Source organism: Ipomoea nil, unplaced genomic scaffold (assembly GCF_001879475.1).
Source record: "Ipomoea nil cultivar Tokyo-kokei standard unplaced genomic scaffold, Asagao_1.1 scaffold2014, whole genome shotgun sequence".
Classification (NCBI taxonomy): domain Eukaryota; kingdom Viridiplantae; phylum Streptophyta; class Magnoliopsida; order Solanales; family Convolvulaceae; genus Ipomoea; species Ipomoea nil.
In genome coordinates this window covers 1,217,689-1,244,778 of record NW_017618442.1, presented here as the reverse complement: position 1 = coordinate 1,244,778, position 27,090 = coordinate 1,217,689, and the positions used below count along the sequence as shown (strand labels likewise).

Sequence of the window (27,090 nt, the reverse complement as noted above, 5' to 3'; positions counted from 1 at the left end):
CTTTAATAGTGTTCGGCCAAGTTTGGGACTAAAGATGGCCAAACCACCAAACTCGAGGGACCTTGGATGGTATTAACTCTTTTCGTATAAGTCAAATGACAATATTACCCTCCATTTTGACGGCTAAGACGGGAGGAAGTAACGGAAGGACGCTAGAAGGTAACTTTTCACAACTCGGAGGATGACGGATGGTAATTATGGAAGTTAGGGACCATTGATGGCGATGCCACCAAACTCGAGGGACCATAGGTGGTATTTACTCTCAACGAAATCAAAACCAAAACGTGCGTCAAGACGGCCCCGAGGTACCGAGCCACAAGGACCCATGACACCTGGTCTGAAACGACATGTAGCTGAGCCACAAGGGCCCAGCCACTGCACAGGAGCAACTCACGGACCATGAGGAGGGGCTCAGCAAGCCCCCCCCCCCCCCCCCCCCCCTCCTTAGGCTGCAAGCTTGCCGGCCCTAGGCAACAACCCTCTCCTAGGCCCGGCTGGCCACGTCTCTAGCCAACGGTCCCCTTGTTGGGTCGTTGGCTGGGGCCGTTGCCTTATCTGGTGTACACTGCCTGTGCACCAGATGATCTTTTCTCATCTGCAATTCAACCTCAGAAAAATCCAACACATTCATAACATTAACAACACATCTTAGACAAGTAATAAAACACTTCATAGCTCAAACACTTCAAAAATCTAACATTTCCACTCATTTATACCTAGTGCAAAGCTCCGATTCACACACTTGCACTACAAGAATTAAGACATTTAGTGACAAATTTTTTGTGACACTTCGTAATTTAGTCACAAATAATACCTTTTTTGTGACTAAAAAATAGTTCAACACTATTTCTTATGATAAGTGTGACAACTATTTTTTTGGTCACAGATAGTATAGTAATTGTGACAACTAAGTATTTGTTACAAATAAGTTGTCACTATTACTAGAATGATAGTGTCGTAACCTAAGTTGTCACTATTTGTTGTCACTAAATGTATGTGTGTTTTGGCGGCATTATAATTATAGTGGGAACAGAAGTAATTGTGACAAAATATAGTGTGGCACACAAATTTTGGTACTTTTTGTGACAAATAGTTGTTGGTCACTCTGTTTTATATATTTGTGACAACTTTTTTTGTCAATAATAATACAATTAGAAATGAGATACGATTGTGAGAAATATTTAATTTGTGACTCTCTATTATTTCTTAACAAAAATTACTAAATTGTAACATTAATTGTGTTGAATTCAAGTTTTGTTACTAATGTTATAATAATTGTGACGAGTAGTTATTTGTTACAATGATTTTATCACTATAATTAAATAGAATAATATTTTTGTGAAGTTATGTTGTAATTAATATTTGCCACTAAAATTGCATTCAAGTTGGTGCCAAAGTAATTTGTTGTGAACTAAATATTAAATACTATGATCAATTAAAATGCAACTAGTTAGTGATTCTTAAAACAAATGTAATTGTGAAAATTAAATACATTTTATTTTTTTTAGAATAATTTTCTTTTTGTGACATATAAGTTCATTATCATTTATGGAAGCTATCTAACAAACAATTCTACAAGTCAAATTGTTTCCATTCATTCTAATACAAATGTTAAAAAGCCCATATTTATCACTAATTAGCTTTAATAAGGATATGACAACAGATAACCAAAGAACTCAAAGGTTAAGCGTGCTTGACTAACAAGATGGGTGACCTACTGGGAAGTAAGAATAGTTCAACGCTAAAATCTATCAATTGGTATTAGAGTTAAGGTCACAGGTCCGAATCGATCCAAATAGGCTATGGTAGGTCGAGTCACGTCTAGTCCCCGGGCAGGGTGGGGGTCGACCGAGTTGGCCTCGAGTTCAGCCTAATTTATTGAAAAATAAGTACAATTATTCTAACTAAAGTGTTGTCACTATATCAATTTTTTGTAATAACATATTTGGTCTCAAATTATACATTTATTGTGACAACTATCGTTATCACTCAAATATTACTTTTAGTGTAAGTAAATATTGTCACAAAAGTAGTGAGTAATTGTGACAACTTTTCAAAAGTGTCGTCACTACTACAATAGTGACGGAGGATATAGTGACGACAGGTGACGACTTCAAAAATTGGTCACTAATTTCAATAGTGACCAAAATTGATAGTTTCGGTGACAACTTCTGTTGTCACTAAATGTAAAATTTCTTGTAGTGTTGGAAGCGAATGCTCAGCGTTAGGAATGAGGTAGAGGCAGTCTTAGGTTGGCGCCTGACTCACGGGGATGTTAATCTCTGGTGGGATAACTGGTCCGGCCTCGGCACGCTAGGGCGCCTTTAGCCCTTCCCGGGGGTGGAGTACTCTGGTGATCTACTGTCTGATTTCATTCAGAACGGGGAGTTGGACCTTTCACCGTATGATGATCTTCTGCCGCCTGGACTGGAGGCTGACATGTCCCGGTTTGGTCAAAGAGTAGCTGACATCCCTATTTGGCGGGTGGCTACGGACGGTTTGTTTTCTTTTTCCTCTGCAAAGTCTTTACTGAGACCTGAACCGGTGCACTCAGATCCCCTTTTGAGTGCATGTTGGCATAAGCATTTGCCCTTTAAGGTCTCATTTCTTGCTTGGCGTGTGCTAAGGGGTCGCTTGCCCACTGATGATGCCATGGCTAGATTTGGGCACCTTATTGTTTCCAGATGCTGGTGCTGCAATAATCCTGTTAGGGAAACTATTGATCACATCTTTTATGCGGGGGACACTGCTAGGGCTGTATGGGGATTTTTTATGGGATCACTCGGCTTGCAGTTCAGTCATCGGGGTCTACGGACGCTCTTGACTGGGTGGAAGCGAGTGGTTTCGCATAACCGTCTTGTTGCTTTTGTTATTTGCAGGTTGCCTTATCTTATCCTTTGGGAGTTATGGAAGCACAGGAACACATGCTTGCATGGCAGAGGGTCGCCCAGTGTATCTCACGTGTTGTATGGCGTTGCCAAAGGAGTGGCAGAATGCCTCTTTAAGCGATGGCCGCAGGAACACATCTTGCCACCAAATTGGTCGGTGATTCTGTCCTACATAGATTCCACTGTACCGCGGCGCGTGGTTCGCGCTGTTAGATGGGATCCCCCTCCCGATGGTTCTATAAAGCTCAATTTTTCATTTTCTGAGGCGTTGGGTGGGTCTGCTGCCTTGGTACGTAATCGGGGGGCGGTCTCTGCTACGGCCTAGCCATTTCGGCAGACGACGGGTTTCGGGACTTTTTCCAGGTTATGCACCGCTCTCTTGAATGGTGTTTGGCCGAGGGTTTTAGATCCCTGGTCCTAGAGTCTGTTTTGCCTGAGCTTAAGGGTTATGTAGACCCCACTACACCTAGTCCATGGGTCTTTGACTCTGATGTGTCACGACTCCGGTTTCTTTGTTCCTGTGCATCTGTTTCTGTTCTTCACTGTCTGCCGCAGGGTAATCTCCCGGTGGCTGCATTGGCAGATTGGGTTGGGGACAAGGATGGGGAGTTTATTTTCTGTAATTTGTCAGATTTACCACCGAGGGTGCGTGCGTTGCTGGTTCATGAAGATATCCCATCGGTGGTTTTTGATGATTACGACCCGCCTTGAGCTACGGTTTGCTTTGATGAATTGTATCACTTTTTGTAATGAAAAAAGAGAAAAGAAAATTTTATTAGAAAAAAAGAAAGAAATGAAAAGAAAAAGAGAAAAAAGAGAAATGAGGAATGAAAGAAATGAGGGGAAAAGAAGATGAGAGAAAGAAAGAGTGGTAAAATGAGGGAATACAGAAAGGAAAAGAAAGAGTTGAGGTGAGCTAAAAACAGAGAGTGTGTGAGGTGTTCTTGGAGGCTATGAAGTCTTGCTTGTCGGGACCGAGTCTCAACGTAAGGTGTTGGCGGTACAACATGGCACCCTAGTCTGGGCTGAACGGTGCACCAGGCAGGACTAATCAAATCCGTTGACCTGGTCAGGCTTGCTGCTGGCCAATAGTAGCCGAGTCCCTTCCAGGCCCCGGGGGGACGGGACTTGGAGGCGATGAGGGTCTGCTGGTCGGGACTAAGCTTCAACGTAAGGTGTTGGCGGTATAACATGGCACCCTAGTCTGGGCTGAACGGTGCACCAGGCAGGACTAATCAAATCCGTTGACCTGATCAGGCTTGTTGCTGGCCAATAGTAGCCGAGTTCCTTCTGGACTCCGGGGGGGACGGGTCTTATATGGGGGGTTGCTGTTTGTTCGCGTCGGCCTGTTAATATCTTATACACTCGCCTTATGTAAAATTTATTGGAAATAGCTGGGGTCAAGGGAGCAGGATGTTTTTGTTCTATCATGTTCCTATCTTCTGCAGGTTGCTTCTTTGGCCTCCGAGGCACTTGACTGGTCTATAGGCTTCTTTGGTTTCGCCTTTGCAGGCATCTTTTGAGATAGACCAGGCCTCAACGTTGGTGCAAGCGGTAAGAAATTGCACCCTGGCCCGGGCTGAACGGTGGCCGGGTAGGGGTTTTTCAAATCCGTTGGCGGTTGTCCAGGCTTGCTGCTGGCCCATAGTAGCTAATCCCGTTAGGGTTGGTTCTGGTTCGTTGCTGGTGCTGATCGGGGGTTGATGCTATTGGCTGCCTTTTATGTTGCATTAGCCTGTGTGCCGGAGTTTAGGCCTGTGCCGATATTTCTGTATAAAAATATATATATATATATATATATATATATATAATATATATATATATATATATATATATATATATATATATATATATATATATATATATATATATATATATAATATATATATATATATATATATATATATATACTTTATATTTAGCCGGGAACATGTGTATTGTTGCTTTTAACAGGGCAGTCAATAGCACCCCAGGAGATGTTGTGGTTGTGGTTGCAGCCATCCATCTACACGGTTATATGGTGGGCTGTGGCGCTGATATCCTTTCGAGCAGCTGTGCAGTCTACCTTTTACTTAGTAGCTTTTATTAGTATTTTATCCTAGCCTATGGTCTAGTGTTAGCTATATGACTAGCATAGGACTTGGGGCCACGCATGTTATAGCCCCGGGGGCCTTCGTTTGTAATTTTATTTATTTGTTGCTTTTTAGGGGTTTAGGCCATGTAGGGCCTAACTCCCCTGGACCTTGTAATGGCTTTACGCCTTTTTGATTATTAATAAAGTTATATTTGCTTTAAAAAAAAAACAAAAAAAAAAAAAAAAAAAAAAAAAAAAAAAAAAAAAAACAAGGTTTCACATAGCCAAAACTTAAAGCGAGAGTCCATGGGGTTATACCTTTGTTGCTTCTTCTTCTTGTTTGGATTCCTCCTTCTTCCCAAGTCAGCCACTACCTCCGAGACTCCACAAACAAACCACACAACTCTTAAGAACTAGAACCTCAGAGATAGAAGGATAAGGAATGGAAGCTAGATGGAAAATGAATGAATGGGTGAGATCAAACCTAAGAAACTTACTGTGTTTTCTTTTGGTTCTCTTGCAAAGCTTTGGGGAAGACAAGGTTGGGAATCAAGAGGCAAAAGTCTGCTAGCTATTCATTTTACATAGGCTCAAAACCCTAGGTGAATCAACAATGATTGGAGGAGTGCAAAATGGTAAAAGCTTGGCTAGAAAGTGTCTCAGGCAAATGCATTAGAAGCTTGTGGTTCACCATGCAACATGGACCCAAGTTTAGAAGAATAGTTTTAAATAGTTTGGGGGTCAAAATAGATTTTCCAAAAATAATTTATAAACTAACACTTGGTTCAGATTCCTCCCGGTCTCACTCAGATAGGTTTCTTAGTTTAAAAAAAAAAAAAAAAAAAAACTTGGTACGCGAAGTACCCGAAAATTTAGGATTTTGGAATTAAAATAAGTTCCGGTGTTGAATTAATTTAAAATGTATCTCAAAATAATTTATTCAAACACCAATTTATCTCCAAAAAAAAAAATTAATGGAGTGAAAATGGCTATTTTAGAATTTCTTAAAATTGGATTTATAAAATTAAATTTTGGTTTGTCACATACCCGGTGCCTAAACTAAAAGAGTTAAAGCTTAAACAAGGAACAAGTATTGGAAAACTTAACAGAAAGCGATAAATAAACTCACAATCTCACCGCGTGCCCTAAAATTCTCTTAAGTACTTAAACGCCTTGAGTTCAAGCTTAACTTCTTGAAGTCTTATCCTAAAGGCATTAACCTAGGGTCGAACTTAGGCTCTGATACCAACTGTAACACCCCCGATTTTCAGTATATTTTAAAACCATTAAAGCTTACGAAATAAGAACAAGTCTATTATTAATACCCAAATAAGCGAAAGTCAAACATAATAGTGTAGGGGTGCTATGCCACATCTAAGCTTGGGAACCTAGATGCACAGGCTACTAACTAACTAAACATAATCCATGAGCAATATCTGAATACAAAAGCGGCTCACATGCCATCAACTAAAGCTAACTACTATCTAACTAGGAACCGCAGCTCCAACTAGCGCGCTCACTAGTCAACTAATCAGTACCTGAAAAACATGCGGTGTAGCAACTGTTAGCGAATAATGCTAAGTAACCCACTCTCACCCGTTGAGTACAATAAGTATAGATATAGGAAAACCATTTTGAGACTTGGGAATACATATATATAGTCCTAAACAACTCTAGCTTGAAACTCAAGGTAATGACTCAACAAGGACACGCGCGCAATAATATAATCAGACTCAAGACATAACAGTAATATTGACACCACAAGATCAATAAGACACGAGCATGCAAATCAAGACCACAAGACAAGACAACAATAACAGGCAACAAACAGACCACAAGACACGTCCATGTTCCAACCTTATACCAAGTTCTAACCTTTACGCCTCTCCAACCTTATATAAGTTCCAACCTGTACCTCCAGACCACCCTATACTCCCACGACCTTATTCCTCCGGAGCAATGCTCCCCTCCAACATGACCTCCAACATACCACCGATCTCTCAGCACCGTAGTGCCATTATATAGGTAACGCAGCACCGTAACATAACCACGCACAGTGCAATATCATCAGCACACGCAGTGCAACTTGATCATACCGCAGTACGATAATCTAAGCATACACAGTGCATCAACCACCAACATATCTTTACCACCAATCTCATATCTTTTCCTCACTCATGGACATCGATACCACATACAAGACTCCACGACAACTCCATCAAGGGGTAACTAGGGGATGGGAAGAGCATGCAAATAGACTCGTAACGACCTGCGACATCAACATAATCATACGACCCACGGGGAATAACATAGACCATACTTTGGAACAACACAACACAAGTTTAGACCACATCCATAAACACGACTTACACATCTCATTTACGGTACTTAGGACGTCATTCTAAACTCACAAACATCAAAGAAGGCACATCGGGGCACGGGGATCGACCAACGGAGGCCAACCGAACACCGCACCGTACCAGCGGGTGGTGCGGCCGGTGGACAACCACCCGTCGACGGTGCACACTGTTCCATCGGGTGGTTCGGCGGGTGGACAGCCACCCGCCACCCGCCGGCTAGAACATCCTCGCCTTTCCGGCGGGTGGTCAAGTGGGGGTTCGTCCCCCCACCGACTACCCGCTGGAACACTCATCCAAGCAATTTTTCCACTTCGGGGGTTCACCAATTATGCCTAAATTCAAGTCCAAACCCACCCAAAACACACATCAATAATAATAGGGACTTGAATACATATAACGACTCGACGAACAACATTATTAAACTCAAAGCACAACCCCTAAACCTTGAATAACACCAGAACATGCATATACCCACCCAAGAATATCAAGAACATCAAGAATGTCAAGAATCACAATATAAACCCTAAGGACAAGCTCTAAATACGCATAAACACAAGAATATGCCAATAACCACACAAGATCATCAAGAACATCAAGAATAACAAGAATCTGCATTATAAACCCCTAAGACAAGCTCTATCAAGGCAAGATCACAAGATAACACATACCATCATTCAAGGAGGCCAATAAATCATAACATAGCAAGGAAAATAGATTTTGTAAGACATGGGTTACCTTTTTAGCTTAATCCAACTTCTCACGATTCCTAAGGTCTTTCCTCAAGGTCCTCTTCCTATCGGTCCTTCCAACGCTTGGAGACAGTGAATTCTTTTTCTGGGTTTTGGGAGGGGATTTTTGAGTGGTAGAGAGGGATGGGAGAAAGAGGGTTCTAAAGGCTTTCTAATTCCATTTATATAGGTTCAGGATTCCCAATTAGAATCTGATTAATAATGGGCCATCTTTCTTTATTTCTAACAGGCTTAAGGCTTTATTATAGACAAGGATCCACGGTCCACCATGCACCATACCAATTAAATCATTTTCAACTACTCCTAACGGAATTAATTAAATAATTAATTCGGATTTAAAGGGTAAAAAATGGGGTGTTACACATGTACCTAGACGGGTGGTTAGAGTTGTCAAGTGGTCCCCTCCCTCTACGGGGGCTCTCAAGATTAACCTTTCACTTTCGACTGCTGTGGGTGGGGTTGCTGTCTTAGTCCGTAATCAGGGGGTGGGCTTTGCTACGAGGTGGCTTCGTTTGGGCTTGGGGAAACTATCTGGGGTCTTTTCCGGGTTCTCTTCTCGAGACTAGAGTGGTGCCTTATGGGGGGTTTTAGGGATATTCTTGTGGAGTCTATTGTGGCGAATTTGGGGGTTATTTTGATGTAACTATTAGTCCACCCCGGTATTTGGATGATGTTGTGTCCAGACTACTTTTTTCGTGCTCTTGTGGGTCTATTTCTGCCAAATTGTCCCCATCCAAGGCCAATCTCCCTACCTCAACAATTGCTGATTGGGTAGTTAATAAGAGGGAAGAGTTTGTCTTCTTGAGTTTAGCTGATTTACCTCCTAGGGTGCGCACTCTTCTTGTTTATGATGACGTGTTATTTAATGTTGAGGATCCACCATGAGTTTTCTTTTGTTTTTTGTTTCATGTTTATTTTCTTTTTGCTTCGAAATATTAGAAAAAGCCAAAAACAATCGAAAATTGAAAAACACAAGGGAAAAGCAAAAATCGGGAAAAAAAGGTAGAAAAAGAGTGAAAAAGTGTAGAATTGAAAATGGAAAAGGTTTTGGAAGGTTGTTGGCTTGTTTGGAGGCAATGATGATTTGGTTTTGGCCGGGTCAAGTCTCAACGCAGGTGTCAGTGGTACAAGAGGCACCCTAGTCCGGGCTGAATGGTGGCCGAGCAGGATTTATCAAATCCGTTGACCTAGTCAGGCTTGATGCTGGCCAATAGTAACTGAATTCCTTCTGGATTCTGGATGGGGTTAGTTATATGTGATGGGGGTTGTCCTTTTGTTTGTGTCTTTCTTTTGCTTTTCTTTCTTTCTTTCTCCTTTTGTTTTCTTCCTTTATTTCTGCTTTGGTCTCATGTACTCGTTTTAAGCTGGAGGCGTGGTGTTTATTGTCTTCCATGCCTCCTTTTTGTTGTTGCTTTGGCTTTCTGGGGAGTATATGATATGCTGCTTCGTTTGGTTTGGCCCTTGTGGGTATTTTTATAATAGATCATCCCTCAACGTTGGTGCTTGCGGTAAAAAAAATTGCACCCTTACCCGGGCTGAACGATGACCGGGTAAGAATTAATCAAATCCGTTGGCGGTCTGTCTAGGCTTGCTGCTGGCCAATAATAGCCAATCCCGTTAGAATTCAAGTTGCTGAGTTGGTGCTGTTGTGTTCTGATTTTTGGACTGTTATGACTTTTCTGCTATTAATTGGTTTGTGTGCCACTTTATTTTTGGCTTGCGTGCCTTTGGTTTTGGCTTTTGTGCCATCTTTTGTTTTGTTTTTTTTTTTTTTTTTTTTGAGTACTACTAACTCTGTTACTGTGCCATCTTATTTTATTTCACTATTGTTTGTTTTTGGGTATCTTGTGTGCCATTGACTTGTTTGGCATTGTTTGGTGATTGTTTCGTGTTTCTGTCTGTTTTGGATAGTACTAAATACAGTTGTTATGATGCCGAATTTCTACGAGATTAGTGCATGGTGTTGATGAGTTGCAAGATGGGCATGAGTTCAACCAGCTAATAGCTTTACCTTTTGGGTGGCTTTTTCTCTTTAGCCTTTGAATCTTTGATTAATCTCTGGAGCGTTATGCCATGGAACCGTGTTCACCATTCATGGTGAACACGGTTCTAACGGTGTTAGTACACCGTTATCTTCTTCTTCTTTTTGTTTCCTTAATTAATTGCGTGACTTTTCTTCTTCATTTTCACATTTTACGGTTTCACTTTATTTTGAGGTGAACAATGATTTCGGACATTCATAAATTATGAATTCATGCCTGCACATTCACTTTGGAACCATGCCTACACATTCCCGTCCGAAATCACAGACATTCATAAATTATGAATCCATGCCTCCACATTCACTTTGGAACCATGCCTACACATTCACTTTGGAACCATGAGATTATGAATTTTCTGTTATAAGATTATGAATTTTCAGTTATGAGATTATGAATTTTCAGTTATGAGATTATGAATTTTCTGTTATACGATTATGAATTTTCTGTTATGAGATTATGAATTTTCATAAAATTCATAATCTCATAACAGAAAATTCATAATTTGATCAACGCGCGCCGTTAACTCCACATCCGCAATTTTATTTTTTTTGACCTAAAAACGACGTCGTTTGGCCTTGTGTTCACCATTCACGGTGAACACGTTTCCAGGGCATAATTTGCCCTAATCTCTCTAGTGGGCCATTTTGTTTTAGTTTATAGTTGGGCCTTTTAGCCTTCTGTCTAGTTGGACAGTTGTGCTTGTTCACTAGCTAGGCCTTTTTGTTTTATTTTTTAAGGCTTAGTGTTAGGTTTTTTGGTTCAATCGTTATACTTGCACTACTGTGCGTCCCGCGCCTCCCAAAACGACATCGTTTTGAGAGGCGTAGTGGGAAGTTGACATGATTATGTATATTTGTTCATATAATTATGTATATTTTTTAGGGAAAATGGCATATTTAGTCCCTAAGTTATTATCACGACTCGGTCCCTAAGTTATAACCGTATCTATTTTTAGTCCCTCAGTTATGAGTTAAGTGGCGTTTTTGATCCCTACCGTTAATGTTTTGTTAACAGTGTTAATTTAAGGGGTAAAAAAGTAAATTAATAATTAAATATAACTTATTATTACCCATTTTTACTTATTATAACCCATTCCCCATTTCCCCCCAAAATAAAGCATACGGAGTATTTTTCAATTCGACAACAGATAATCAGCGCCCTTCCCCTTCCCCTTCCCCCAAATTTTGAAACCTAATTGCAGTGTAAGAAAGAAGAATTCGAAGCTTAAGCAGGGGATGAAAGCGCACTTCGCAAGTTAGAAGGAGAACAAATCCTACACTACAATGACTTCTACAACTTTGTTGGGCACAAATCTACCACCCACTTGTAAGTGTTTTTGTGAAATTAGAGTTTAATAACTTTTAAGTTTTTGTGTTTTTTGATGTGCGAATGTGCTGGGTCCATGTTTCAGTTTTTGTATTTATGTGAATTTGTGGTCCATGTGAGGGGGAATGACTATTCTTTTACTACTAAAGTGGTTTTTGTCCGTAAAGCCATGTATGTATGTCTCGTCGTTACTGCAGCTTCTCTCTATAGCAACATTTTTCGGGGCAGTATTTTGCTTTGCTGTTTTTTGCTTTAAAAGCTTATATGTGTATATAGCTCTGTTCGCAATTGGAAATGCTCGTGTTTGCCGTTCAGGTAAAAAAAAAAAACAAAAAAATGGGCCAAAATTAGTGGTATTATACTATTATCTGTTGTTTTATATGTATTGTTCAACGACCCTTTGGTCTATCTTATGCTCTTCACGTGAAGAGGTTCAGTCCTGAATATGCCTTTGGTATGATATAAATTTTCCCAATTTCAGGCTCCTGTAAATTATGTTTGTCTACATTGTGTCAAGCCGAGTTTGAGACCGTTATCCATGGCGATGTCCACTGTCGATTCACATATTCCTAAAACTTTTTTTTTATTATTGTTGTGCGAATGTGCTAGGGTCCATGTCTGAGTTAAATTAGCATACCACATAGCTCTTCTATACAATAAAATTGCCATTAAAGATGGAGAAGTTAGCCTAATCTGTCAAACATAATAGATAGATTTCAAGATCTTTCCCAAATTCTGTCAATGTAGCATCCTTTCACTCTTTGTCTCATCTATGGTTAAGATGTCTAGTTGGCTATGTTATCTAGAAAAATTTATGAGTTAAAGAATCTTAGCAGTTGGTATGAATCTCAAGTGACAAGGATGTGTACCCAAATCCTAGAATAACTGTACTCAACATGCAAAATGTTTGCTGCTATTTTCTACGTAGGGATAAATTGCAGCTTTAATTTGTATGTATCACTATTGGAATTGATTAAAAATGCAGATGAACTAGTGAAAGGGAGTGAAACTGAGATATCAGCTTCTGTGGGGGAAGAGTGTTCAGAGTCTATGGATGATGGTAGTGATGATGAGCAAAATCTTGATGTTGGCAATTCATCCACACCTAATATCCTTACTGTTGGATTAAATCAAAATCTTAATGTTGGCAATTCATCCACACCTAATATTCTTACTGTTGGATTAAATCAAATTGATCTAGAAGGGGAGAAAGATTGGGTGGAATCAGAAGATGAGCTTAGAAGCATTGGTTCAAGCTCAGATATTGAAGGTGAAAATAACTTGTTGGTTTATAGTGAAGGAGATGAGAAAAAGCATGATTTTAACTACAAAGTTGGCATGATTTTCAGTAGCATGATTTTAACTACAAAGTTGGCATGATTTTCATAGTAACCCTTATGGCTGGACATTCATATCTGACAAGCAAAAAGGATTGGTTAAAGCTGTTGAAGAGGTATTACCTAATGTTGCACATAGGAATTGTGTAAGACATCTTCACCAAAATTTCACCAAAGATGGATTTGGGGGTCAGGTATTTAAGAGAGTATTATGGGCAGCTTGCAAAGTGTTGGTACCGTTGGTAGAAAACACAAATAATAATCAAAATAAGATTATTATTTTTCTGGAAATAAGGGAAGAAAAGATGAAGAAATTTGGCTAGTGTTTGGTGTTGGGTTTTTGCAAGAGTCAAGTGAGCACTCTCTCCTTAAACCCTTATTTGCCACCTCCCAAAGATGCTAGGAGCGTTGTGGCCTAGGCTTCCCAGGATAAAACTTGCTAATGATTCAATGTTTGAGCACTCAAACAAGGAATCCGGCGAGCAAGACAATGGCTATGAACACAGTAGGCCAAGAAAGAGTAGAAGCAGAGAGGTTTTGAAGCTGAAAAAAAAAAAACCGAACTTTCGTGTTCTATGTTTCTGTGTGTAAAACTCTACTGCCTCTACCCTCTCTTATATAGGGTTGAAGGAGCCAATAGCCTTTATTATGGCAATTAAAAATGACATTAAAGCTGCCTTCCAACAGCTATAACAGCAGGCCACTACCTGGGAATTGAATTCAGAATTCAAAATTAGAATTAATAGACAATTAATTCCGTAACAGATGAATTCAATCCCCTCAACAGTCAGAACTTTCGGGTTCCTGACCGTTAGCGTACAGGGTTCGGTCTCAACTTTCGACCTCATCCAGTTTCGGCACTTGCACCTCTCGTGGACTCTGTTGCACGAGAGTTGTGCTCTCGGTGCACCACTACACGAGAGTAGGTGGCTGGTGCACCGAGAGCACGGTTCGGTTCTGGCCGAACCAAGTGGCTATACCAGTTGGAAAATGATACCGAAGTTTGGCATAACTTAGCCCGCAAGGCCAGCCAATTTTCGGACGACATTCGTGCCCCCAGGTGCCGGCGCACACGAGCTCGGGCTTGAATCAAGCCTTTTCCAAGCTCTGCTAGTTGGAATTTGATTTTCACCCCCCCCCCCCTCCCCCGCGCGAGAGAGCCTCTATGCTATACAATTCTACAAGCTTCAAAAGAGCTCTTGTATATAAGGGGGGAAAATCTTCATTCCAAAGCAATGTGGGACAAAAAGCTCACTTTTTTCCCTTCATTTTCCAAATCAAATGGGTCTACTTTGAGAATCAATATCTCATTCACCCATTATCCGTTTTGAGCGTACAATATATCGATCTCTTCGTCTCACTACGAAGAATCCGAATCCACTTTAACCCGACCCAAATCGGAAGTGGACCCCACTGATAATTGTACCACAAAATAGCCACTTAACATGCCATTTTATGCCATTTTAAGCTATTTTTTCCAACAATCCCCCACATGAATGAAAAATTGATTTTCGGGGTATTTTGAAATCGGAAACAACTGTGTTCAAACGGTCGATCCCTGCATAGGATAGGTAGGGAGTCACTATACCCTTTGAACCTTCCCTCGTGAAGACATGTTTACTCTACTGGCTGTACGGTAGAACGCGATGTCTTTGAACCGACTGCCGTTTGTGTAGACGATGACATATCTCACACATGAATCTCCCAACCATACTCTTGCTCTCATGAGTGTGCCCGTTTTGGTCGTGGGTCACCGTTCCTGGTTCTGCGAGAGTTTCTAAAGAATTGTGCCCAACAATTCTCCTTTGAAGCGACCATCACTTCTCTCTAACATAGGTGATTCTTTCTCGAGTATCCCGCATACTCAAGAATCATTAAAGCATTAACATGCTAGCCTCTTGCGGGAGTCACTGTTTTAACGAGGAGTGGTAGGGAGTCCGAGACCCCCACAGTGACGCGCTCCGTTCCATAATTTAGTTGTCCCATTGAACCTAGGTGCCAGCTAGGTTGGGTATCCACTATAGAACTTTTTAGTCCAAGGGCATTAAACCCATTCCTCGTGTCAACTTCTCCACAACTTCTCTTCCTAACCCTTTGGTCAGCGGATCCGCTATATTGTCTTTTGACTTTACGTAGTCAATCGAGACAACACCAGTTGTGAGTAGTTGTCTAATGGTATTATGTCTACGACGCACGTGTCTAGACTTACCATTATACATATGACTCTGTACTCTCCCAATTGTGGCCTGACTATCGCAATGCACACATATTGGAGGTACCGGTCTTTCCCAATTAGGAATATCCTCTATAAAATGGCGTAGCCATTCAGCCTCTTCACAACCTTTTTCCAAGGCTATCAGCTCAGATTCCATCGTGGATCTAGCTATCACAGTTTGCTTAGAGGATTTCCATGCAACGGCTGCACCGGCTAGTGTAAACACGTAGCCACTCGTGGACTTAGAGTCCTTAATATCAGATATCCAATTCGCGTCGCTATACCCTTCAAGTACAGCGGGATATCTCCCGTAGTGCAGTCCAAGATCACGAGTATACCTCAAGTATCTCATAACCTTTACTATTGCCTTCCAGTGCATAGCACCAGGGTTACTCATATATCTACTGAGCTTACTAACCGCATAGGCAATATCCGGCCTAGTACAGCTCATAAGATACATCAAACTACCAATAACCTGAGCATATTCCACTTGTGAAATACCTTCTCCGTGGTTCTTGGTTAGATGAATGTTTGTATCAAATGGTGTCCTAGCCACTTGACTATCATCCTTGTTAAATTTCTCAAGGATTTTGTCAATATAATGTGATTGGCTCAACACGAGACCATCAGGTCTTCTAATGATTCTAATCCCGAGGATTAAATCGGCCAAACCCATATCCTTCATGTCAAATCTTGCATTTAACATGTTTTTGGTAGACTTGATCATCCGATCATTACTACCAACGATGAGATTATCATCGACATATAAACAAAGGATGACATAGCCGTCTATCGTTTCCTTAACGTAGACGCATTTGTCACTTTCGTTTATTTTAAACCCGTTAGTTAACATCGCGTGGTCAAACTTCTCGTGCCACTGCTTGGGCGCTTGTTTCAAACCATATAGCGATTTAACCAACTTGCACACTTTCCTTTCTTGGCCCGGAACCATGAACCCTTCGGGTTGTTCCATATAGATTTCCTCATCTAATTCGCCGTTTAGGAAAGCGGTTTTCACATCCATTTGATGAACTTCCAAGTTCCACAACGCGGCTATGGCAAGTATCATCCTAATGGAGTTTATTCTCGTCACGGGAGAATACGTGTCGAAGTAATCGAGGCCCTCGCGTTGCCTGTAACCCTTGATCACAAGCCTAGCCTTATACTTCTCGATGGAACCGTCCGGTTTCATCTTCCTTTTAAAGACCCACTTGGATCCTAAGGGTTTACTACCCGAAGGAAGATCAACCAGTTCCCAAGTGTGATTCTGTAGAATAGAATCCACTTCACTTTTTATAGCCTCTTTCCACATTAGTCCTTCCGTAGAAGTCACGGCTTCTACATACGTTCGAGGCTCGTTCTCTATCAAACAAGATAGAAGATCGGGTTCATTTTCTAATAAACAAGTTAGAGTACCCGAATCGTACTCTAACAAGTAAGTTAGAAAATCAGGACCGAATGATTTTCCAACTCTCGCCCGCTTACTGCGTCTCGGCTCGAGCTCAGGTTCTCTCTCGGATTCCCCACTATCATTATCCATAGTTTCGTCAAACGTTCGTTTTGACGTACTTGGTCCCTCGTTGGACCTACAAGGAAATATATTCTCGAAAAAATATGCATTCCTTGATTCTATTATCGTGTTCTCGTGTACGTCCGGATTATTGGACTCGTGTACTAAGAACCGATAAGCACTACTATTATGTGCATAGCCAATAAAGATACAGTCCACCGTCTTAGGACCTATCTTTACTTTCTTAGGTGTTGGCACCAAAACTTTGGCAAGACACCCCCACACTTTCAGGTACTGGTAGGAAGGTTTCCTACCGTTCCACAGCTCATAAGAAGTCTTATCGAGCTTCTTTCGGGGCACCTTATTCAAAAGGTAGTTACTTGTCAAAATCGCCTCACCCCAAGCATCTTGAGGTAGGCCCGAACTTATAAGCATTGCATTCATCATATCTTTCAATGTACGATTCTTTCGTTCGGCAACACCGTTCGATTGAGGTGAGTAAGGTGCAGTACGCTCATGTATTATTCCTACACTTGCACAGAAGTCACCAATAGGTGATTCGTACTCACCACCTCTATCGCTTCTAACCTTCTTAATTCTCCGATTAAGTTGGTTTTCCACTTCATTCTTATAAAGAACGAATTTATCAACGGCTTCGTCTTTGCTCTTAAGCAAATACACATAGCAGTATCATGTGCTATCGTCGATAAATGTGATAAAATACTTATTACCACCTCTCGTTTGTATCGATCTAAAATCGCACAAATCACTATGGATTAATTCTAGTGGTTCAGTTTCCCTTTCAACCGACTTGAAAGGTACTTTCGTTAGTTTTGCCTCAACACAAATTTCACACTTATTATTTGTGTCAATTTGAAAGTTAGGAATATGGTCCATGCTAATTAATCTACGCATAGAATTAAAATTAACATGACCTAGTCTACCATGCCACAAACTGGAAGACTCAAGCAAGTAAACAGAATTAACTTTGCTTTTATTGATAACAGGAATTACATTGAGCTTAAAGAGCCCATCAGTTACATATCCTTTACCAACAAACATCCCTAACTTGGACAAAACTACTTTGTCTGACTCGAACACCATGCGAAAGCCATGCTTGTTCAACAGAGAGCCAGACACAAGATTCTTCCTCAGCTCAGGAACATACAGCACGTTGTTCAACGTTAGTTCCTTCCCGGAAGTCATCTTCAGAACCACCTTGCCCATGCCTTCCACAGCAGACTGAGCAGAGTTTCCCATCCACACCTTTTCACCCTCAACGGTCTCAAAGGTGTTGAACATCTCTCGGTTGCAACACAAGTGCCTGGTAGCACCGGTATCAATGAACCACTCACGAGGGTTTGAGCCCACGAGGTTCACCTCGGTCACCATAGCCGAAAGGCTAATCTCGACCTCTTTCTGATTGCTATCTCCAACAACATTGGCTTCAGAACTCTTGTTCTTCTTCCTTGGAGCCTTGCATTCAGATGCTCTGTGGCCATGCTTGCCACAATTGTAGCATTCACCAGGAAACTTGTTCTTGGTAACGCCACCTTTCGGACCTAGCTTTCGCTTGTCCTTCTTGTTCCTCTTGGAGCTCTTACCGTGCTCCACAACGTTGGCCTTAGCGCCAACAACGATAGGAGCCTTCCTATCATTCGTCCTGTTCCCTTCCTCAATCCTGAGTCGCTGGATCAGGTCCTCCAGATTCATCTCCTTTCGCTTATGCTTAAGGTAGTTCTTGAAGTCCTTCCAACCTGGAGGTAACAAATGGATCACAGATCCCACTTGGAAGGCTTCACTTAGCACCATGCCCTCGTCACGGATCTCATCAAAGATTAATTGCAAATCTTCTACCTGACTTAGCACGGTCTTTGAATCAACCATTTTGAAGTCGAGGAATCGGCCAACTACAAATTTCTTTGAGCCGGCATCCTCACTTCGGTATTTATGATCCAAAGCTTCCCACAACGCTTTTGATGTGCTTATCTTTCGATATACATCATATAGCGTGTCACACAATCCATTCAGGATGTAGTTTCGGCAAAGGAAGTCCGAATCCTTCCAATAGCCAACCGCCATCACGGATTGTGCTCTCGGTGCACCACAACCTCTCGTGCTCTCTTGTAGCACGAGAGTAGGTGCTCTCGGTTCGAACCAAGTGGCTATACCAGTTGGAAAATGATACCGAAGTTTGGCATAACTTAGCCCGCAAGGCCAGCCAATTTTCGGACGACATTCGTGCCCCCAGGTGCCGGCGCACACGAGCTCGGGCTTGAATCAAGCCTTTTCCAAGCTCTGCTAGTTGGAATTTGATTTGCACCCCCCCCCCCCCCCCCCCCCCCCCGCGCGAGAGAGCCTCTATGCTATACAATTCTACAAGCTTCAAAAGAGCTCTTGTATATAAGGGGGGAAAATCTTCATTCCAAAGCAATGTGGGACAAAAAGCTCACTTTTTTCCCTTCATTTTCCAACTCAAATGGGTCTACTTTGAGAATCAATATCTTATTCACCCATTATCCGTTTTGAGCGTACAATATATCGATCTCTTCGTCTCACTACGAAGAATCCGAATCCACTTTAACCCGACCCAAATCGGAAGTGGACCCCACTGATAATTGTACCACAAAATAGCCACTTAACATGCCATTTTAAGCTATTTTTTCCAACACAAAGCCACTACACAACCAGAATTTAAGCAGCACATTGAGGCAATGCATGTGTTAAATCCAAAGGCAGCTGAGTGGGTTAGTGAAAGGTCTCCACACCATTTCTGTCGAGCTTTCTTTGACACATCTACTAAGTCTGACATGTTGTTGAACAATTTGTGTGAGTCCTTCAATTCTTCAATCTTGAATGCTATAGACAAACACATTATAACCATGGTGGAGTGTTTAAGAATATATCTTATGAAAAGAATGCAACGTAATAGGGATAAGATGAGGAACAATCCTATGAAGATTTGTCCAACGATTGTAAAAAGCATTGAACAAAACAAGGAGAAAATAGGTGGTTACATTTCTTATAAGTCAAATGATGAATGGTGGCAGGTTGAGGATGATGATTTGAAGTTGTTTTGGGTGCACTTAACCACTTGTTCTTGTTCATGTAGAAGATGGGACTTGACAGGCATTCCTTGTGTACATGCAATTTCTGCAATTTCAGAAAATGGTCAAGATCCTATAGAGTATACAAATTGGTTTTATTCAGTGGAGGCTTATTTGAAGAGTTATGAACCAGCTATTCTGCCCATCTCATCTTCAGATCAATGGATAAAAACAGGAGCACCACCACCCTTGCCTCCCAAATATAAGCCCCAGCCTGGAAGACCTAAAAAGTTAAGAAGGAAATATCCTATTGAGAAGGAACCTATGCCAACTAAACTTGGAAGGATAGGAGAAAAGAAAAAGTGTGGACTTTGTGGCCAACATGGACACAACAAGAGAAGATGCAAGGCATCCAAAGAGGTAGTATAAGAATTCACTTTGTTTTTTTCAATATACTGCTAATATTTTTTTCTAACAATTATTATGTATATTTATTATAGAATACAACTATATCTACTGTTGAAGGGTTTAACCAGCATCAGCAACAAGAACAGGTACATTTTTAATACATAATAAGTTTCAAATTGTTTAAGTCGTACACTCGTACTAATTCATCAAGTGTGAAAACAGCCTGTAGATATGAACTCCAGTGTGCATCCTTTGAATGTACAAAAAAATATGAATGTGGATTCCGGTGTGCAACAGCCAGTAGAAATGGTTAGTTGAGATATGAATAGTACATTAAATACATTAAATATGTCATCTAATATGTCTACTTGATTAAATAGGCTATAAGGACATCTCAAGCTGCCCCACTTGATACTCAGAGCACAGAAAAAGCAAGTACATCAACTACAAAGAAAAGTAGGAAACAACTCCACCCCAAGCAAAAACTGAGAAAGAAGTAGGATGGATTTGTCAGGAATCTGTGATGATCCTCGTTTTGTGGTGTTTTGTGTATCAAACTAAATGGTTGACAGTGATGAACTTCTTTTTGTGGTCTTTTGTATATCAAACTAGGGTGTTGTCATTGCTTTTCTTTGAAATGTCAGTATAACATGTCAAATATAGTCTAGTGTAGGTATAACATGTGCTGACCATGTTTTGTTGGAAAGGTAAGTTGAACATGTAAAAGATTGACCAGTGTAGCTATAACTTGTGCTAAACATCTATTAATATAACTATTTTTGGTATAAATTGAAATTGTCATACTTCATTTAGCAGTATACATATGTATTATATGTACTTCTTTATCTTTATTCATTTCTACTTTCAATTGAGAGTATACTTTAATTCAACTCGAAAAAAAAAATTTAATTTAAATCGAACATAACTTGGGGAAGAAGAATTTCAGATTTCAAAATTTAGGGAAGAAAAACACCTTAGATTGTAGAAGAAAGAAGAAATGAATGAGGTTGTGTAAGGGTTTAGATATAAGAAATGATTATAATTTGAAATTCCAATTTTACCCTTCAATTATTAATTTACTTGTAAGTTTTCGGTTAAGTATTGACAGAATTTTAACACCGGGGACTAAACACGCCACTTCGTAAATAACTGAGGGACTAAACTCGGATACGTTCATATCTTAGGGACCAAACTGGAACTTGGTTAAAACTTAGGGACTAAAAATGCAATTTTCCCTATTTTTTATTATGTATGTTTTTTATTATGTACATTTTTTTATACAATTATGTACATTTTTTTATACAATTATGTACATTCGAATCAGGAATTTTTTGTGTATTATGTTAAAAGTTTATGTTTATTATGTATTATGTGAGATTATGTGTATTATCTTTTAAAAAAGAGTGTATTTTGTTATATAATTATGTACATTCATGTATACAATTATGTGTATTCTAGTATAACATTATGACATTTTTGAACATGAGATTTTTTTTTAAGGAAAATTAACTGTCAAATACTGGGTAGCGAAAATTTAAAAAAAATAATAAAAATTGAAACGAAGTCGTTTTGCATATGGGCGCACAATGCAACGCGCGCCGTGGTGCAGGATATAAATTGCCTTTTTGGTTTAGCCTTTGCACTTCTTTATGTAATTCTTTTGTTTTTTTGGCTTGGGCTGTGTTTCTTCAATAGTGATGCCGTGGAACCGTGTTCACCATGCGCATGGTAAACACGGGACAGATCCATAATTTCTAAGCTGTAGATTCATAATTTTTATACTATAGATTCATAACATCTATACTATACATTCATAATTTCTATACTGTAGATTCATAATTTCTATACTGTAGATTCATAATATCTGTACTGTGAAGACGAAATAATGCGATTGCGAAGAGAAAAACGTCGTTAACAACAAATGAAAAATAAAATTATGGATCTACAAGATAGAAATTATAAATCTACTCGTGTTCACCATGCGCATGGTGAACACGTTTCCACAGCATAATTTGCGGTGTTTCTTTTGTATGAGCTTTACCCTTATTTTGATATCAATAAATATTTCTTTTCTTAAAAAAAAAAAAAAAAAAAAAAAAAAAAAAAATCCATCCCATTTCTTCTGTTTCTCTAGAAAATGCTCTCACCTCTTTCTAGAATGTTCATCTCGGCTTAGTTTTGTTCATTTCGATTTAATTGGCTGAAATTCATAGAATTCTTGGAAAATTTGCAATTTAATTAGGAGGTTTTGATTCTGCTGGCTTAAGGCCGGTGTTTTGTTCATAGAATTGCGATCACAATGTGCAGAAATTCCAGCAGTGGATTGCTCTAATCAACAAAAGAAAATGAATAATCGGAATCAAGAAGCTGAAGAGAGATGGGATGAAAATGCGAATAAGGATCCGATCAATTCTGGAAACGAAGATAGCTGGGACAACAAATAAATAAAAATTCCAATGTTCAATCCGATCCGATATTTAAAAATATTTTATTTTTCCACCTCACCTTGCAAATTGCAATTTAGCCTAAGGCTGGCTGATATTTCAAAGAGTAAGCAGAATTAAATTACAAGAATACCCTTAATTAGCCAACCAATCCTTGTCTTTCATTATTTGTTTGTGCAGACTGATTTATTTTCATCATAAATTACATTAGAAATAAATAAACAGTCATACCAACCACAGCCACAGGACCTCACCCTAAGGCCTAATCAGGTAAATAGGAGGTTCTTTTATTTTTAGAATACAAGGGGAAAGACACATTAATCAGTTGGAAACCATACTCTCAGTTTCTTGAACAAAACCATCTCCTGTCCAGTCTTTGTCGGACTGCAATCCTTTCTTAATAGCTTTCCTTTCCCGTATTGCTTCTTGCTGTCTTTTGACCAAATCCATATGAGTTGTGAAGTATGGAAGTGAAACTCTGAAGTTGATGATGACAAGCAAAAGGGTAAGTATAGAGTATGAGTATACACAACATCAAATCCTAGACTTCATTTTGTACATCTCAGTGGAAGAGATCAAGAGACTGAAATTGATACATTTTACATAAAATTTTAGACTAATGCAACTACACTACAAGGGGAAAATTATACTATGAACCATGGATAAATATTAATTTTTAGTATACTAAAAGTTCATTTTAGTATTAAAAAAAATGAAGGTTCAAATATTTTATATATATATATATATATATATATATATATATATATATATATATATATATATATATATATATATATATATATATATATATATATATTGTGGCTTCATAGATATTGGACACTTTAGCAATTTTTTTTTTTACAGTACTGCTGCCTGCTGGCAGTGATTTTTTTTAAATATATATTTTTTACCTTATTAATTCTTTGTGTAGGTTGATTATATCTAAACATGGTGAATCATTCAAAGAAAAGTACTACTCCTAGTGATCCAGGAGATCTTGTGGTGTATTTTATGAACAACGTTTATAGGTTATTAATATATTTTTTATAAAAATTGAGGCTTATGCCTCGCCTCAGCATTTCAAAACGCTTCTCAAGACACGCCTCCGCCTCTTTAAACCTTTGGTGGACCAATGGTCCACGATATAAAGATTGCACTACAAGGTGTTTATTATTTTATTTTTTTTCTCAGTGGATGTGGCCTTGTATTATTTGTGTATTTGAGAGAGAGAGAGAGAGAGAGAGAGAGAGAGAGAGAATACCCTTTAAACTCTTCTATCGATGAAAAATTATGCTTTTTCATGAAATCTCTGAGCTCAGAACATAGCTTCTTAACTAGTCCATATCCATGCATCATAACGCCTGTGCAAACCTAAAATGAGACACCAGTTAAGAATCATAAAATACTGTGTCCAAAACTTAGAGAGGGGGATAAGATATTCGTTCATGCAACTATTATCTGGAAGAATATACAAAACTTTTGCACATATAAGCAAAAGGAGAAATAACTACTAATTCAGCCGGTTTTATACCATACCTTTAGATTAGATGTCAGTATATTTTAATTTCTTAATCCCAACTTACACTTGTCATGTACCAAAGCATGAAAATGGCTATGCTATTGTATAAAGTATAAACTAACCATTCTTTTATGTAAAGGTGGTCTGATTACAAACTACAAACATGTCAACTTTTCTTCAATATGAAATGAATTTCACAATTGCATGAACTCAAAATAAATCCTACCTGCACAGTATCTGCTCCAAGAAGTATAAACTCAGCAGCATCGCCACCTGTTTCAACTCCTCCAATACCAGAGAGGGAATAGCCTTGATCCCCAAATTCAGATTTCATCATCTGTGCAATGTTCATCACTTTTGCAAGAGCAATTGGATGCACTGCCTTTGAAGAATAGCCTCCAGGAGTTGAATATCTAGATAAAATAATAGAGAAAGAAAGATAAATAATAATAATAATAATAATAATAATAATAATAATAATAATAATAATAATAATAATAATCCAATTTGAATACATGCATCCCCCGGCCCTGGAAATACTAACCCTTCAACACAAGGCTCAGGACGTAAAGTATTCAGATTTATCCCCATGACACTCATGATTGTATTTATGGCAGCCACCCCCTCACATCCTGATTTAAGAGACACCCTAGCTGGCTGTGACACCCCAAGGAATAAAAGTGAAAATTTTATTTCCGCTTTGGGATATGGAAGTTAGTAACAGGAAATATTTAAGGAAAGTTAAAACATATATGAAGCATACCTTTGTAATGTCAGTAACGTTTGGTGTCATCTTTGCCCAAACAGGGACAGTAGCAATGGCATTAATCCATCCACATACCTCCTCCAACAGTTCACAATCTTGTCCAACAGCAGCACCCATCTTACGTTCTGGCATACCATGAGGACATGAAAAATTGATTTCAATGGCATCCTACAAAACATACAGTTTCAAGGTAAAGATTATCAAAGCAGCACCATGCAAGCAAGCCTATTGAGTTATAAGGAATGAGGACCCAGTTCGCTTACTATTCCAGTCTCCTCCACCCGATAAATAAGTTCCTCCCAGGCAGCTTTGTTATACTCTTCCATGATTGAAGCAATAAGTATCCTATCTGGATATTCTTCTTTCAATTGTTTAAACTCTTTCAACATTGTTTCCAATGGTCGATCACTTATTAGTTCAATATTTTGCCAACCAATAATTTCTCCTCTTGCAGACCCATTTGATCCTGCTCGAAGTTTGGCATATCGGGGAGTGACATTCACAACTTTTGAAGCATCCAAGGAAACCTGTACAGTGTATTACAGCATATTATCAGACTCAATTCTATTGTTCAAAACCACATTAAAAGAGACAATAGTATCAACAATAGCTGAACGAGCTTCAGCTTAAATCTAGATTTCAATATGAACAAGTTATGGAGTATTCAGCGCAACAGAATTATTCAGAATGCATTAAAGAGCTATGGAGAAATTTGTATTTCAATTTTAAATACCAACTTTTAGTCCCGAGTCTGTCACCCTATCAAATCTATAAGAATTTCCACCGCTTATGGTGGAGTATCTGAGTTAGTACTGTAACTTCCTATCTAATCATCTAATCTATAAAATGGGCCACCACCCACCCTTGTGGTCAACTAGTATCTGAGTTGGTTTGTGAGGGGTATATTTTCTTGATGCTTCATGCTTACTCCATTTTAATAGCGAATACAAGGACTATTGGCAAGAATAACTATCTACGAGACGGAATATTCAGTGATGCAATACAATACACCGAGTAGTATAATTTTTATAGAGAGAGAGTGAGAGAAAACAAAAAACAATAAATAGATCAGCAAGATACCGTTTTGGCGATCACAGCGCCCCAACCTTCATCGAAGGCCTTCTTCATAACGGTGTAGTTGGTGCCGGGAGGGCCCGATCCGATTACAAAGGGGTTGGGCATTTTCAGCCCGTTTACAGTGACACTGAGATCGGGCTCTGGTGCCTGCCTTTCCGAAGCCAACACTCTGAATCGAACACTGTTTTTGCCAAAATGGCAAACCCGTGGTTGAGCCTTCGTCGGAAAATCCACACTACAGTTCTTGTTGAATCGCATTTGGAATTGCTGAGTCAAACCCAAAGACACCATCTTTGCTAACTAAAATCAGTAAGTTCAAACTCGGAGATAGAGATGAATATTCTGAAATCTGAGTGCACGCCCAAGGAATTTGATTATTCTTTTTTGTCTGATGGAGACAAAACCGAAAGACAAGGCAGGAGGAAACGTCTACGTTACAAATAGTTGGATGTATGGAAATGACTACGCTGTCGTCTGCCGGAAACGTCCACCTGGGAATGGGAAATTTGGAATGCTTAAGACCCCCGCTGATGGATATATTATACTCACGACCCGACCCGGGGTAGCAGTACGGACCCGGAGCACCTTGGTGGAGCCCAAGAGCAGCACGGACCCGGGGGACCACGGAGGTGTCCAAGAGTAACACGGACCCGGGGGACCACGGACAGTGGCGGATCCAGAAATTTTGTTCAGTAGGGGCAAAACATTCAAACAAAAGGGATAGCTTTAAAATATGAAATAGTTAAGAAGTTAGTCATAAATATTGTTAGATATCAGCGAAAAATAAAAAAAAATATTTATAATAAAATATAAAACATAATTAATTTGATAAAATAAGTCTAATAAAAAAGACATTATAAATTACATATTTGAAGTTAGTCATAAATATTGTTATATATGAGTGAAAAATATAGCGAAAAATAAAAAAAAAATATTTATAACAAAATTTAAAACATAATCAATTTGATAAAATAATTATAATAAAAATCACATTATAAATTACACATTTTATTATTATTTTTTTTGAAAGGATACACATTTTATTATTAATATAAAAGTAATTACATATATTTTGAAAGCCTAATTCTGTTGAAGCCACTGTTATTCAAAGAGTAATAAAATATGACTTTAAGCCGAGATTCAAACCCCGGCCATCCCATAAAAATGCACGCCTACTCTTCCATCTCGCCTAACTCATTCCTTGTTCACATTAGCTGTTTTGTTTATACTTATACTAAACCTTATACTATATATACATACATATATACATACAAGGGTTATATATGGGGTGGGGGTGGGGTGAGTGGGGGCAGCTGCCCCCACTGCCC

At 39.3% G+C, this 27,090-nt stretch overlaps 1 protein-coding gene and 1 pseudogene across 1 annotated transcript; one reads left to right on the top strand and one right to left on the bottom strand.

Annotated features, from left to right (window-relative positions):
- The first annotated feature begins 2,439 nt into the window (after positions 1-2,439).
- LOC109147559 lies at positions 2,440-3,599 on the top strand (annotated as a pseudogene).
- Positions 3,600-22,512: 18,913 nt separating this feature from the next.
- LOC109147604 (dihydropyrimidine dehydrogenase (NADP(+)), chloroplastic-like) lies at positions 22,513-26,243 on the bottom strand. Its single transcript, XM_019295220.1, has 7 exons — positions 25,766-26,243; positions 24,949-25,212; positions 24,683-24,853; positions 24,464-24,576; positions 24,146-24,332; positions 23,662-23,771; positions 22,513-22,878 (listed from the first exon to the last, which is right to left on the bottom strand). The coding sequence occupies exons 1-7, from the start codon at positions 26,051-26,053 to the stop codon at positions 22,722-22,724; spliced, it is 1,290 nt and encodes a 429-aa protein (XP_019150765.1). The 5' UTR covers positions 26,054-26,243; the 3' UTR covers positions 22,513-22,721.
- Between the last annotated feature and the right edge of the window lie 847 nt (positions 26,244-27,090).

What these genes read in the sequence shown, in the direction of transcription:
- LOC109147604 (XM_019295220.1), bottom strand. Translation starts at nt 26,053, where the DNA reads ATGGTGTCTTTGGGTTTGACTCAGCAATTCCAAATGCGATTCAACAAG. An exon ending in CCTGAGCCTTGTGTTGAAGG is followed by an intron (nt 24,333 to 24,463) that starts GTTAGTATTTCC and finishes TATTTTATCTAG; the next exon opens with ATATTCAACTCCTGGAGGCT. An exon ending in TTGGAGCAGATACTGTGCAG is followed by an intron (nt 23,772 to 24,145) that starts GTAGGATTTATT and finishes GTCTCATTTTAG; the next exon opens with GTTTGCACAGGCGTTATGAT.